The sequence below is a fragment of the Salvelinus namaycush genome, chromosome 35 (genome assembly GCF_016432855.1).
Source record: "Salvelinus namaycush isolate Seneca chromosome 35, SaNama_1.0, whole genome shotgun sequence".
Taxonomy (NCBI): Eukaryota; Metazoa; Chordata; class Actinopteri; order Salmoniformes; family Salmonidae; genus Salvelinus; species Salvelinus namaycush.
In genome coordinates, this window is record NC_052341.1 from 22,015,239 (window position 1) to 22,030,025 (window position 14,787).

The 14,787-nt window shown below is 42.2% G+C and overlaps 1 protein-coding gene across 1 annotated transcript; it reads left to right on the forward strand.

Annotated features, from left to right (window-relative positions):
• Nucleotides 1-8,571: 8,571 nt before the first annotated feature.
• On the forward strand, nt 8,572-10,601 carry bsk146 (brain specific kinase 146). Its single transcript, XM_038974813.1, has 5 exons — nt 8,572-8,743; nt 9,055-9,257; nt 9,498-9,689; nt 9,885-10,251; nt 10,303-10,601. The coding sequence occupies exons 1-5, from the start codon at nt 8,572-8,574 to the stop codon at nt 10,599-10,601; spliced, it is 1,233 nt and encodes a 410-aa protein (XP_038830741.1).
• The last annotated feature ends 4,186 nt before the right edge of the window (nt 10,602-14,787 follow it).

The window sequence follows — 14,787 nt, forward strand, 5'->3', positions numbered from 1 at the left end:
TGAGCCTCAGCTGTCGCTGTTGGCTCAGTGGCGAGGGTACTACCCAGATAGAAGCACGTTTAAGCCTCCTTTTCAGACCTGCCCTTGTCAACATTTAGCAGTTCTTACAGGATTCACGGTCCTCAAGTGCCTCTTGGACATGTTCCTTACCCAAGCAATTGATGCATTGAGGGTGGGAATCTTTCCCTGCAATGATGAAACCGCAAGTACAAGAACATGGGGGTCTGAGTGCTTGGCTAGGCTCATCCTGGGATGGGATAGCATTGGCCATTGTGAGGAACAAGGCTTGATGGGGGGACAGAGCAACGCCTGCTGTAAGAAGGAGCGCGAGAGAGTAATACTCTTTGTGCAGAAGCGATCCGAGAGTAGGTGATCCTAGCGAAACCCCACATGAGATATCAAAAAGAATAATTGAAAGAGAACTGATCAGATCTGACCTCCAAGTCAGGGCCAGAAGGGAAGGGCAGTGTGAGGACAGTGTGAGGACAGAGTCGTAGGCCTAGGCTACAGCTGCACCATGCAGAGCTCAACATGATGCAGCTCCTGAGAATGCTGTCCCAATAGAAATGATTATGCCTGACATAGAATGGGTGTCCTTTACGCAGACCTACAGTGGAGTCCAAAATGATTGGGTTATTGAGCTAAAAAGACTGTATAAAATAAATCATACAAATACTGAGCTGAGCTATTTGATAAAGATTTTAATTTACCGGCCATTGGAAAAATGTACTGGACCCATATGCATTGGGTGCATAAACCAATTAGAGCGTCAACCCACGGTGCTCAGAATAATCACATTTAAATCAAACTGGATAGATATCAGAAATATAGGAAGGCCAGGACTAAAAACAAACAAAATATAACTATTGTAAAATAGATTGTGTCCGTAAAATGTATATAGTGTGTATACGGCGTCACTACAGACCCTGGTTCGATTCCAGACTGTATCACAGAATCATCCGTCTCATGCTACCACTAGAGTGAAAGCACCGCCAGCATTCAAAAGTGACCAAAACATCAGCCAGGAAGCATAGGAACTGAGAAGTGGTCTGTGGTCACCACCTGCAGAACCATTCCTTTATTGGGGGTGTCTTGCTAATTGCCTATAATTTCTTCCTTTTGTCTATTCCATTTGCACAACAGCATGTGAAATTTATTGTCAATCAGTGTTGCTTCCTAAGTGGACAGTTTGATTTCACAGAAGTGTGATTGACTTGGAGTTACATTGTGTTGTTTAAGTGTTCTCTTTATTTTTTTGAGCAGTGTATATATATATATATGTGCATATGTATATATGTGTGTATATATATATATACTACCGTTCAAAAGTTTGGGGTCACTTAGAAATGGCCTTGTTTTTGAAAGAAAAGCACATTTTTTGTCCATTAACATCAAATTGATCAGAAATACAGTACAGACATTGTTAATGTTGTAAATGACTATTGTAGCTGGAAACTGCTGATTTTTAATGGAATGTCTACATAGGCGTAGAGGCCCATTATCAGCAACCATCACTCCTGTGTTCCAATGGCACGTTGTTAGCTAATCCAAGTTTGTCATTTTAAAAGGCTAATTGATCATTAGAAAACCCCTTTGCAATTATGTTAGCACAGCTGAAAACTGTTGTTCTGATTACAGGCTCAAAATGGCCAGAAACAAATAACTTTCTTCTGAAACTCGTCAGTCTATTCTTGTTCTGAGAAAAGAAGGCTATTCCATGCAAGAAATTGCCAAGAAACTAAAGATCTCGTACAACGCTGTGTACTACACCCTTCACAGAACAGCGCAAACTGGATCTAACCAGAATAGAAAGAGGAGTGGGAGGCCCCGGTGCACAACTGAGCAAGAGGACAAGTACATTAGTGTCTAGTTTGAGAAACAGACGCCTCACAAGTTCTCAACTGGTAGCTTCATTCAATAGTACCCGCAAAACACCAGTCTCAACGCCAACAATGAAGAGGGTACTCCAGGATGCTGGCCTTCTAGGCAGAGTTGCAAAGAAAAAGCCATATCTCAGACTGACCAATGAAAAGAAAAGATTAAGATGGGAAAAGAACACAGACATTGGACAGAGGAACTCTGCCTAGAAGGCCAGCATCCCGGAGTCGCCTCTTCACTGTTGATGTGAGACTGGTGTTTTGTGGGTGTAGACTTATTTTAATGGACAAAAAATTTGCTTTTCTTTCAAATACAAGGACATTTGTAAGTGACCCCAAACTTTTAAACGGTAGTATACATTTACCCCAAAAATGTATGGGGGATTGGAAATTATGGAGACAATTACATTGATGGAAGCTATAATCTATCCGCAATATATATTAAAAAATCACATTTAGATTATGGTAATTCATTTTAACAGAACAAGCAACTGTAATGAAGCAGACAATAAATCGTCATTTTCAAACATTTGGCAAAATGCAATTAGTAGGAAAAAAAACATTCTAAACATCACACCTGTGACAGATTAAAATATCCATTAGGAATTTAGAAAGGGGGGGAATCTAATGATGCAACAACTAGGATGGGTTGCTAATATGACTAGGATTGTGCCTTTGGCTTCTGGGCAACTGAAGAAAGTTGATATGAAAACCGATAGAACAGGAGAGAAATTGCGTAGTGGTGGGTCCTATAGGGAAGTAAATTGAAATAAATGTTCCAAAATTATATAATTAAACCATTATTAAATCATTCAAAATACCTCACCAGAAAGCATGACTTAGCCGCAGAGGAATCGAGGATCATTTGCTTCTTTTACAAAATAGCTGTGGATTGTTTCAAATCATAAGTCCACAGGCCAGTGCCTACTTACAGTACATAGGAAGCCCGCAATTTGGTCAGTGGGAGTGGCAATAGGCCTAGCTGACTATTAAGTTGCAGGTAGGTGCCCGTGAAAAGCATCTAAAATATGTGTAAAGATAATGTTTTTTTAGTGTAATTTAAAATGTTGAGACAAGAAGAAGGGGAGGGGTGAGTTGTGAAGATATAGGCGAGTCTCCCTCCGGAATGGCTCAGCTGTCTCCCGCCAATTCTTGCGCATTCAATGTTCAATTGTGTGAATTGTTTGCCTTATGATAGTTTATTTAGATCAATTCCCCATTACAGCAGACAGGCTGAATAGAGAAATGAATGCGATTGAATTAAACTGCATTTTAATCATATTTCCTGTTTTAATTTGATCGGCTTTACGTAGGCAATTTTTACTTAGTTGACAATGGCCTACTGCTGCATTGACTTCATATATTAAGTCACCAATGGATCACAGTGGATCAATGTGATTATGTGTTGGTATGGCAGTGGTTGGTCCTCTAGCGTTAATTTAATTTAAACTTTTAGATTTGATCATTTTACAAGTGACTATGATTTTGAGAAACTGAAATGTTATTATTGAAATTAAACTCTTCCACGAAAATGTGCATCTGAAAATGCTAACTGGCACGCAGATCGGTAGAAATGGTAGGGAGGATACATTGTCAGCTTCCCCAAACTTGAACCTCACCTGCCGCCTATAAAGTCTATCAAATAATTGCCTCCGTGTTTCCATGGTCGGATTTTGACTGTACGCTACTTTGAAGCAAGGTAACACAATTGAATTCCACTAAATTATGCAAATTAATTTATAGACGGTAAGCATGACGGTCGAATGTATTTCCATTGACTGGTATTTCCATCAATGAATAAAAAGTATTATTTTGCAATGGGATTTTTTTTCTCCCGGTCATTTTGGCCAGCAACAGTTTTATTTATCAACTTTGTTTTTTTTTTGGGGGGGGGGGGCGGCACGGAAACCCTGATCTCTGTGTAACCTTTATTTAACTAGGCATCTGCCTGTGTGTGCATGCGATTGTCTGTGCACGTGTGTCCGTTGTGTGTGGCCCGCATGCAGAGCTAGGCCTAGCCCAGCTGATCAAAAGGGGTTTATGATGACACACACACACACAGATCCATGATGAGTCACAGTATCAGTCAGACAGAAGCCCCGTTGACATGAGCACAGCTCACCTTTACTTTACAATTCAACACCAGCAGTAGCTCAACATAGTCCAGTGAAAGTGTTCCTCTGTCTGTATCTAACTAGAGCTAGTTGAAACAATCACTGCTTGGCTGCTGTTGCTAAGGAGTTATTGGACTTGTTGGACAGGGAAGTATGTGTGTTCTATAGAAGGCATTTCTACCTAAATGTTGGGTAGCATTATGTCCTCCTGAATGAGACCCTGCTTTAGGACTGGGGTGAATTTGCCCTGTCAGACTAGACTAGGGTTTGACATAGAGCTATGTGTGTGTGTGTGTGTGTGTGTGTGTGTGTGTGTGTGTGTGTGTGTGCGTGTGCGTGTGCGTGTGCGTGTGCGTGTGTGTGTGTGTGTGTGTGTGTGAGTGAGAGAGAAATGAGCTAGCGTGGTACAGTACCTGTTGTACCTGAAGCTCTTCACACCCCTGTGGTCAAAGCAGGGGGTGGAAACCATTATCTGCGTTCTCTCTCTCGCTCTTTCTCTCGGTTCCAGCTGTGTGTTGCTGAAAAGCTGCCAGCCTCGTAAGGCAAGGAAAGGATCAGGTGATTAGAGAGCGAGAGAGATGCAAATAATGCTAATATATTTTGTTGTTAGATTACATGCTGTAGAAAATAATCAGTGTGGTTCCACCAAACAATCCAGAAGGGTTGTACACTACAGACTATGTGTGTTTATCTCCAGTGCTCTCTTTTGAATACAGGAAGGTCATCTTTCATCTTCAATTCTGATTGATTTCCTTTATTCGAGTGGACCGGCAAAAAGGTTGCCTCTTAACAATACAGTAAAAAAACATCTTTAATGTATTTTGTAACAGCTGCTTCCATAATGGTCCAGCATTAGGCAAATTACAATCTATTGAAAGGCTTAAGAAGAGAGCTATTGGCTTAACAGCAGCAGAGCAGAGCAGTACTTTTGTTGAGGTTGTCATAACGTTGGAGGAATAACATTGTGATTCTGGTGTGTTTGCCTCAGCTAACTTAGGCCTGTCAGCTTTGGCTTGACTGTTGCATAACAGCAATCTGGAAATTGGCAGAGTGCTGTCGGCTTCTAACTAACCTCTGAAAGAGAGATGGTTAGAAAAAAAGAGGGAGAGTGACAGAAGGGGGGAGGGGAGGGTAAAGTCAATTTCCGCCACCTTGGTGCAGTGGATATACAAAAAATGAATAACATGCCATTGCCATAGAAACAAAAACCGCCAGTAATCATTTTACTGATGGCACAGACAGACAGATGGCTATTGCAGACTTCCTCTCATCCAAAACTTCCTGGGTGCTCAGCCATTCACAGCCAGAGCTGCCAAGTGCCACCCAATCCAGTGCCAGAGTTGCTGTCCAACTGAATGTTGAGCTTGCTGGTCTCTGTGCTAATGTAACACTGTTGGTGCACCGAGACATTTAGAAATATATATATTTTTAAATCACCTTTATTTAACCAGGTAGGACAGTTAAGAACAAGTTGTCATTTACAACTGCGACTTGGCCAAGATAAAGCAAAGCAGTGCGACACAAACAACAACACAGAGTTACACATTGAATAAACAAACGTACAGTCAATAACACAATAGAAAAGTCTATATACAGTGTGTGCAAATGAAGTAAGATTAGGGAGGTAAGGCAATCAATAGGCCGTAGTGGCAAAATAATTAAAATTGAGCAAATAAACACTGGAGTGATAGATGTTCACAAGATGAAAGTAGAGATACTGGGGTGCAAAGGAGCAAAAAATATATATAAATAACAATATGGGGATGAGGTAGTTGGGTGGGCTATTTACAGATGGGCTATGTACAGGTTCAATGATCTGTAAGCTGCTCTGATAGCTGATGCTTAAAGTTAGTGAGGGAGACATGAGTCTCCAGCTTCAGTGATTTTTGCAATTTGTTCCAGTCATTGGCAGCAGAGAATTAGAAGGAAATGCGGCCAAAGAGGAATTGGCTTTGGGGATGACCAGTGAAATATACCTGCTGGAGCGCGTGCTACGGGTAGGTGCTGCTATGGTGACCAGTGAGATGAGATAAGGCGGGGCTTTACCTAGCAAAGACTTGATTGGGTTTGGCAACGAATATGAAGCGAGGGCCAGCCAACGAGAGCATACAGGTCGCAGTGGTGGGTAGTGTATGGGGCTTTGGTGACAAAACAGATGGCACTGTGATAGACTACATCCAATTTGCTGGGGTTGCAACAATTCCGGCGGATAGTTTTAGAAAGAGAGGGTCCAGATTGTCTAGCCCAGCTGATTTTAGGGGTCCAGATTTTGCAGCTCTTTCAGAACATCAGCTATCTGGATTTGAAGGAGAAATGGGGAAGGCTTGGGCAAGTTGCTGTGGGGGGTGCAGAGCTGTTGACTGGGGTAGCCAGGTGGAAAGCATGGCCAGCCGTAGAAAAATGCTTATTGAAATTCTCGATTATCGTAGATTTATCGGTGGTGACAGTGTTTCCTAGCCTCAGTGCAGTGGGCAGCTGGGAGGAGGTGCTCTTATTCTCCATGGACTTTACAGTGTCCAAAAACTTTTTGGAGCATCCTTTCCTCTTTGTCCAATCCAGTACAGGTGGCATCACATCTGCCCACTAGGTGGTTTTAGTAGTGTAATTGTCCCAGAATATTTAAATTGGTGGATCCTGGCATCCTTGTCGTGCTTTTAGTGTGGGCATCAAATAGCTGACATTGTCTCTAAGCTGATGACTCATCCAGCTATGAGGCTGACACTTGTGCTGCTGCTTCTATAAAAATACATCAGGGCAGAGATAGACACACACATACATGCACACGTGTACCTGTAAACATTTGTCCTAGCCGCCAATGCAGTGCTAGGACAAGTTGAGTGGAGAGTACTGTTCCATAAACCCTCCTCCAGGCTTAAAGAGATGGTGTGTGTTTTTATTTTATTTGTTTTTTAATTTCACCTTTATTTAACCAGGTAGGCTAGTTGAGAACAGGTTCTCATTCGCAACTGCGACCTGGCCAAGATAAAGCAAAGCAGTGTGACACAGACAACAACACAGAGTTACACATGGAGTAAACAATAAACAAGCCAATAACACAATAAACAAATCAATGACACAGTAGAAAACGAAAGTCTATATACAGTGTGTGCAAAAGGCATGAGGAGGTAGGCAATAAATAGGCCATAGGAGCGAATAATTACAATTTAGCAGATTAACACTGGAGTGATAAATGAGCAGATGATGATGTGCAAGTAGAGATACTGGTGTGCAAAAGAGCAGAAAGGTAAATAAAATAAAAACAGTATGGGGATGAGGTAGGTAGATTGGGTGGGCTATTTACAGATGGACTATGTACAGCTGCAGCGATCGGTTAGCTGCTCAGATAGTTGATGTTTAAAGTTGGTGAGGGAAATAAAAGTCTCCAACTTAAGCGATTTTTGCAATTCGTTCCAGTCACTGGCAGCAGAGAACTGGAAGGAAAGGCGGCCAAATGAGGTGTTGGCTTTGGGGATGATCAGTGAGATATACCTGCTGGAGCGCGTGCTACGGGTGGGTGTTGTTATCGTGACCAGTGAGCTGAGATAAGGCGGAGCTTTACCTAGCATGGACTTATAGATGACCTGGAGCCAGTGGGTCTGGCGACGAATATGTAGCGAGGGCCAGCCGACTAGTGCAAACCGGTCGCAGTGGTGGGTGGTATAAGGTGATTTGGTAACAAAACGGATGGCACTGTGATAGACTGCATCCAGTTTGCTGAGTAGAGTGTTGGAAGCTATTTTGTAGATGACATCGCCGAAGTCGACGATCGGTAGGATAGTCAGTTTTTTGGTAAGTTTGGCGGCGTGAGTGAAGGAGGCTTTGTTGCGAAATAAAAAGCCGATTCTAGATTTGATTTTGGATTGGAGATGTTTAATATGAGTCTGGAAGGAGAGTTTACAGTCTAGCCAGACACCTGTGTGAGAGCGACGTAGTGATTCTGATTCAACACTGACAGTAATTGAGCTTATGTCCGAGAGATGACAGTATTGTGATAGTCCAAATACTTATGGCACCTTCATATTGGAGTATAGCGCCGAATGAAACATTTTAGCTTCACTGTCCAAATAAAGGGAGGGTATGTTCCATAGTGTTTTATGTTAACCAGAGGAATTAAACATAAAGCCTGAAGTTTCCATAAACAGAGCCAACTTGTTTCATGTCATTCAGAGTGTGTGTGTGTGTGTGTGTGTGTGTGTGTGCGTGCGTGTTCTGCGTCTGGATGGTGAACACTGTTCAGAAAATAGGTTATTCTGAGAGAATAATCACACTGCAGTAGGATGGAGTTAGGCTGCTGTGTGCTTGTGTGCATCAGCACGTTTTCTATATCTTGTTCGATATTTGCTTATTGGACATACAAAAGAAACAAAAACAAAATGTCATTTTTTTTTGTATAAGCTGTTAATGTCTTTGCATGTTTGATGTATTTTCCACTAACAAAATGTTTTCCTGTTTCTATATCTCTCTCCTCTTCAGTGATACAAGCCGTTAGCCACCTCTCCAGTCCTGCCCGTGTGTCAGTCCCCTAAACCTGTCACCTGTTCCTGTCCGTCCCTTAATATCCCCCTGACCTGGTCCCCAGTATGAGTTCTTCTCCGCTGGGTTCCCGTGGCAACATGGACATTCTGGAGGAACTGCAGCTGATCGCAGCCCAGAACCTGGAGATGCTAGAGACCAACAAGTACTATGATGTCATCAGGGAGCTGGGCAAGGGCACCTACGGCAAGGTAGACCTGGTCATACACAAGATCAGAGGTGAGGAGGACACACACACACCACACACCACACACACACCACACACACACACACACACACACACACACACACACACACACACACACACACACACACACACACACACACACACACACACACACACACACATACACCACACACACACACACACACACACACACACACACACACTAGATTTGATCTTGAGGATACACACATTTAACAGGATCATTCACTTGTCCATTAATCTACAGTTCATAAATATCCAGGATTACATGTAGCATGATCAACTATTACAATCATTCATCTCTCACATGTTGTTATCCCCTCAGGCACCAAGATGGCCCTGAAGTTCCTGAGGAAGAAGACGACCAAGCTGAAGTCGTTCCTGAGGGAGTACAGCATCTCTCTCTACCTCTCCCCCTGTCCCTTCATCATTAACATGTTTGGGATCGCCTTCGAGACTGACGACTACTACGTGTTTGCCCAGGAGTATGCCCTGTCCGGGGATCTCTTCGACATCATCCCTCCACAGGTACACAGAGACAGAAATACAGGGATGCATATTTGGGATGTTCTGTTATAATGGCTATGTAGGGTTTGTTGTAAACATGAATTGGCTCTTAATAATGTTCAATGACAGTTTATAATAGCTTTTGTCACATTGCCCGTAAGGTTCCAGGTTCCAGTGCTTCATAACATGTTTATAGCGGTTGTCATTACAAACATCTTTGCGGTTTATATTGTTTTCTAACCTCCTCCCCTCTCCATCCAGGTTGGTCTCCCGGAGACAGTTGCTAAGCGCTGTGTGCACCAGGTTGCCATCGCCCTGGACTATCTTCACTGTAAGAAGTTGGTGCACCGAGACATCAAGCCTGAGAACATCCTCATCTTCGACCGCGAGTGCCGCAAGGTCAAATTGTCCGACTTCGGCATGACACGCCGCGCTGGGTCGCCGGTCAAACGTGTGAGTGGGTCAAATCACATGAACTTTATTTAAAAAGACAAAAGTAGCAAACTGTATAGGTAATAGGGTGTCGTTTGAGATGCAGAAACCACCAAGTATATCATAAAAGAGACCAGACCTCATGGGAGCCAAATTAAATGAAGAATGAAATCTTCCTCATCAATAAACAAATACTATTTCTTCCTCTCCTCCTAGGTGAGCGGTACCATCCCGTACACGGCTCCGGAGCTGTGCGACGCGTCTCGCCACGAGGGTTTCTGCGTGGACTACAGCACTGATGTGTGGGCCTTTGGCGTCCTCCTCTTCTGCATGCTGACCGGTAACTTCCCCTGGGAGAAGGCCCTGCCCTCCGACTCCTTCTACCAGGAGTTCACACGCTGGCAGAGGCGCCGCACGGGCGCCGTACCCTCGCAGTGGCGCCGCTTCACAGAGCAGGCCCTCCGCATGTTCCGCAGGCTCCTCTCTGTGGAGCAGGACCGACGCTGCTCTGTTAAAGAGGTGTTTGGCTACTTTAGCCACAGCTGGATGCTGGATGGAGACAGCAACGGGAATGGAGGAAGGGGTGGAGAGAGAGAGAGGGAGAGAGGAGGAGGGGTGAGGGTGGAGGGGGAAGGGAGCAGTACGTCGTCCTCGTCTGGGGAGGACGATGAAGACATGCTGGTGGAGAGGATGAAACAGCAGACTCTGTCTCCTCTCTCTCCTCTGTCTCCTGTGTCTGTGGAGAGGGGGATTGGGGGGACGAAGGCAGGGATGATGGAATCAGGTGGAGGACACCATTTTGTGTCTGTTTCCACCACCAGCTCCGTATCCTCTACTAACAGCTATGAACGCATGCCCAGAGACAGCATCAGCAACAACAACCAGCCCCCAGGACGCATGCTGGTGGCTACACCTATAGAGATCTGTGTCTGAGAGATGTATGTGCGAGACGGGCCTGAGAAGGACTGAAATACTGCGTACAGTACACACACACGTACAGACACCTACACTCATATACACACACATATCCATACATACATACATTCGGAAAGTATTCAGACCCCTTTACTTTTTCCACATTTTGTTACGTTACAGCCTAATTCTAAAATTGATTCAATTGTTTTCCCCCTCATCAATCTACGCACAATACCCCATAATGACATCACAATACCCCATAATGACATCACAATACCCCATAATGACATCACAATACCCCATAATGACATCACAATACCCCATAATGACAAAGCAAAAAAATGGTTTTGGAAATTTTGGGGAAATGTATTAAAAATGAAAAGCTGAAATATCACATTTACATAATTAGTTAGACCCTTTACTCAGTACTTTGTTCCAGCCTCGAGTCTTCTTGGGTATGATGCTACAAGCTTGGCACACCTGTATTTGGAGAGTTTCTCCCATTCTTCTCTGCAGATCCTCTCAAGCTCTGTCAGGTTGGATGGGGAGCATCGCTGCACAGCTATTTTCAGGTCTCTCCAGAGATGTTCGATCGGGTTCAAGTCCTGCATTGTCTTAGCTGTGTGCATAGGGTCGTTGTCCTTTTGGAAGGTGAACCGTCACCCCAGTCTGAGGTTCTAAGGGCACTGGAGCAGGTTTTCATCAAGGATCTTTGTACTTTGCTTCGTTCATCTTTCCCTTGATCCTGACTAGTCTCTCAGTCCCTGCCGCTGAAAAACATCCCCACAGCATGATGCTGCCACCATGATGCTTCACAGTAGGGATGGTGTCAGGTTTCCTCCAGACGTGACGCTTGGCATTCAGGCCAAAGAGTTCAATCTTGCTTTCATCAGATCAGAGAATCTTGTTTTTCATGGTCAGAGTCCTTTAGGTGCCTCTTGGCAAACTGGCTGTCATGTGCCTTTTACTGAGGAGTGGTTTCCGTCTGGCCACTCTACCATAAAGGCCTGACTGTGCTGCAGAGATGGTTGTCCTTCTGGAAGATTCTCCCATCTCCACAGAGGAACTCTGGAGCTCTGTCAGAGTGACCATCGGGTTTTTGGTCACCTCCCTGATCAAGGCCCTTCTCCCCCGATTGCTCAGTTTGGCCGGGCGGCCAGCTCTAGGAAGAGTCTTGGTGATTCCAAACTTCTTCCATTTAAGAATGATGGAGGCCACTGTGTTCTTGGGAAACTTTCCCAGATCTGTGCCTCGACACAATCCTGTCGCGGAGCTCTACGGACAATTCCTTCGACCTCATGGCTTTGTTTTTGCTCTGACATGCACTGTCATCTGTGGGACCTTATATAGACAGGTGTGTGTCATTCCAAATCATGTCCAATCAATTGAATTTACCATAGGTGGACTCCAATCAGGTTGTAGAAACATCTCAAGGATGATCAATGGAAACAGGATGCATCTGAGCTCAATTTCGAGTCTCATAGCAAAGGTCTGAATACTTATGTAAACAGGTAAAAACCTGTTTTCGCTTTGTCGTTAACGGGTACCGTGTGTAGATTGGTGAGGGGAATTTAAAAAAAAATCCATTTTAGAATAAGGTTGTAACGTAACAAAATGTTGAAAAAGTCAAGGGGTCTGAATCTTTTCTGAATGCACTACATACAAATATTCACACACTTTCATACATACTATGTATACTCATACACAGACACATACTATACTATAACTATACGTTATTATCGTCACACACAAAAAAATTGAGAACAGGGTCAAATGCAAGGACATTTAATGAATGAATGAATGAACATTTTGCCAAATAAAAAGGGATCAACTCAAGACATTCCTGATGATTCCGGTTGGGGTCTTAGGGTAAAATGATCCAGTCAGAGATCCAGTGATAAGTCATTTTACAGAGATGGCAAATCTTTATAGAGACTGCAAAGACTCAATGAACAACATACTGAACGATCAACCAACCAACCAAGACTGACAGACAAGACACGGAGAGGTTGAAAAACACATTGTGATCTGAAATGCTGGTATTCAGACAGTATCATTAGAAAACCAAAATGTATTTCTTAAAGCAATATATTTCCCCCAAAAAGACTGAAGTCGAAGGTGAATTGAGAAAAAAGAGCTTCAGAACTGGCATGGCGGAACCATTTATGAAAAAGCCAAAAGATGAAGAGATGTTCTTTTGATTAGAGTTTTTAGCTGATAGAAATACTTTGTAAAATGTTCCTCAATGAAAGAATATCATCAAAATGAACAGCAGTTTTGATGTTTACTGTAATGCAATGTGAACTCTGGTACAAAGTATGTATGTGTGTGTGTACAGTATGTATGTATGAATGTATGTATCACTGTATGTTCCATGTGTATGGATTGGAAATATGATTAGGTGGATTTTTATTTTGCCTTAAGATTTACTTTATTTATTTAAATTCTAAATAACCAGATTAGCTTTAGGTGTTTTGTGTTTGACTCATTTTAGTAAAGGTTTTTGGACGCTCTAGTGCCAAATCTCTACATGGTCTTCTGCAACACATTTTGAACAGGAAAATGAATACTGTTGCGACAACTGGATCTTGAAAATTACTGTGTTTAATAGTACTTGTTGCATGGCGTATTCTCTCTCCAGTTTATGATTTAGATTTAGTCCGATGATGTCCTACACATTAATATTGGATCATTCAAAGCCACCAGATGGAGAAGTGTAAGGCATTAAGTTAGTAACACTTTATATGGATAGTCCCAAGTAGGTGGTTTGTAGATGTAGACAATACATTTCAACTAACTATCCATCAGGGTTGGGGTCAATTCCATTTCAATTCCAATCAATTCAGGAAGTACACTGAAATTCCAATTCCAATTCTCTTCACTGCTTTTCATTTGGAATTGTAATTTGGTTTACTTTCTGAATTGCCTGGAATTCAAATAGATTGACCCCAACCTTGCTATCCACTAACCCTAGCCTTAACCTTAACCCTTATCCTAACCCTTATTCTAAACCTAACCCTAAGCGCAAACTTAGCAAGCAGTTGATTATCAACATAGAGTTTGTTGATAGTATGACCATCTGTAGATAATCTATATGGGACTATCCAAATAGTGTGACCATTTAGATTAATGTATTTTACAGATAACTTTATTCTGCCGCAGCAAGCCAAGATGACAGATAACTCTAAATGATTTCCAACACTTTATCCCTGCACCTTAACACACACATATCTACTTCATTTTTACACATTTTAATCAATTTATTTGATTCTTTTTTTATGTCTTAATGCTGATGAATAGAGTATTGTTTGGATTTTGATCATTATTTAGCATTTTAAATTCAAGCTGAAAATATAGTGAAGTACACAATCACATCTTAAAACAATTGCATGATGAGTAACTAAAACATATCTTTATGAATCATTTTAACTGGCTTTACAAAAAGTTATGTCAAGATTGTTGTAATGTGGAATTTAGCTGTAGCACAATTTCTTGCATTATGCCCTGAAGCAAATATTGGTTTTATGACCTCTTGAGACATCTTAGGGCTCAATACCAGACAAAACAATAATAGTTCATTTTTATTCAATGTGTTGTGTTTGTATGCTGTTGATGTTGTGTTTCCATCTCACCAATAAGAACTAGGATCTAGAGCTAAGTTACTGAGCCTGGGAATCCTAGATTTTCTAGAATAGTTTAGATACTGTAGTTCTCAAAATAATGCATTTTTGATGAAGTGTGTAGCTTCTAAATGGCCAAGTCTTGAGAAGTTGCAAGGGACATCTGGAGAGGATTTCTCACTTCCTTGCCAAGCAAAACATCACAAGAGTGATGAATTAGTCATTTTAAAGTCAGAAATAAGATAAAAAATTAAATGTGTGTTGTGATTTCCAGACATATTTGCATAAATCTGTATGTGCTGGAAAACAATTGTATAAAAAAAAAATGTTTTGCTGTCACAAGCTGTAGTATTCTGTTCTTCATAATTGGGTGTATGAATGTCGTGTAACAGTCAGTAAAGTTATTTTCCCTCTGAGGTTTGAGATCTTCCAACAATGAACTGTTCAATAAAGGTTGTAGCTAGTTGAAGTATTGTTCAATCACCCTCCTGGTAGAAGTTGGCTTCAGGCAGAGATTTAGGATCAGCTTACCCTCCCCAAATCCTCACCTTATCCATAAGGGTGAAAAACTCCACTGACCTTTC

Excerpts from the sequence above, each read along its gene's own strand:
- bsk146 (XM_038974813.1), top strand. The coding sequence starts at position 8,572 with ATGAGTTCTTCTCCGCTGGGTTCCCGTGGCAACATGGACATTCTGGAG. Across the intron at positions 8,744-9,054 it reads GGTCATACACAAGATCAGAG|GCACCAAGATGGCCCTGAAG; the intron begins GTGAGGAGGACA and ends TTATCCCCTCAG. Across the intron at positions 10,252-10,302 it reads CAACGGGAATGGAGGAAGGG|GGAGCAGTACGTCGTCCTCG; the intron begins GTGGAGAGAGAG and ends TGGAGGGGGAAG.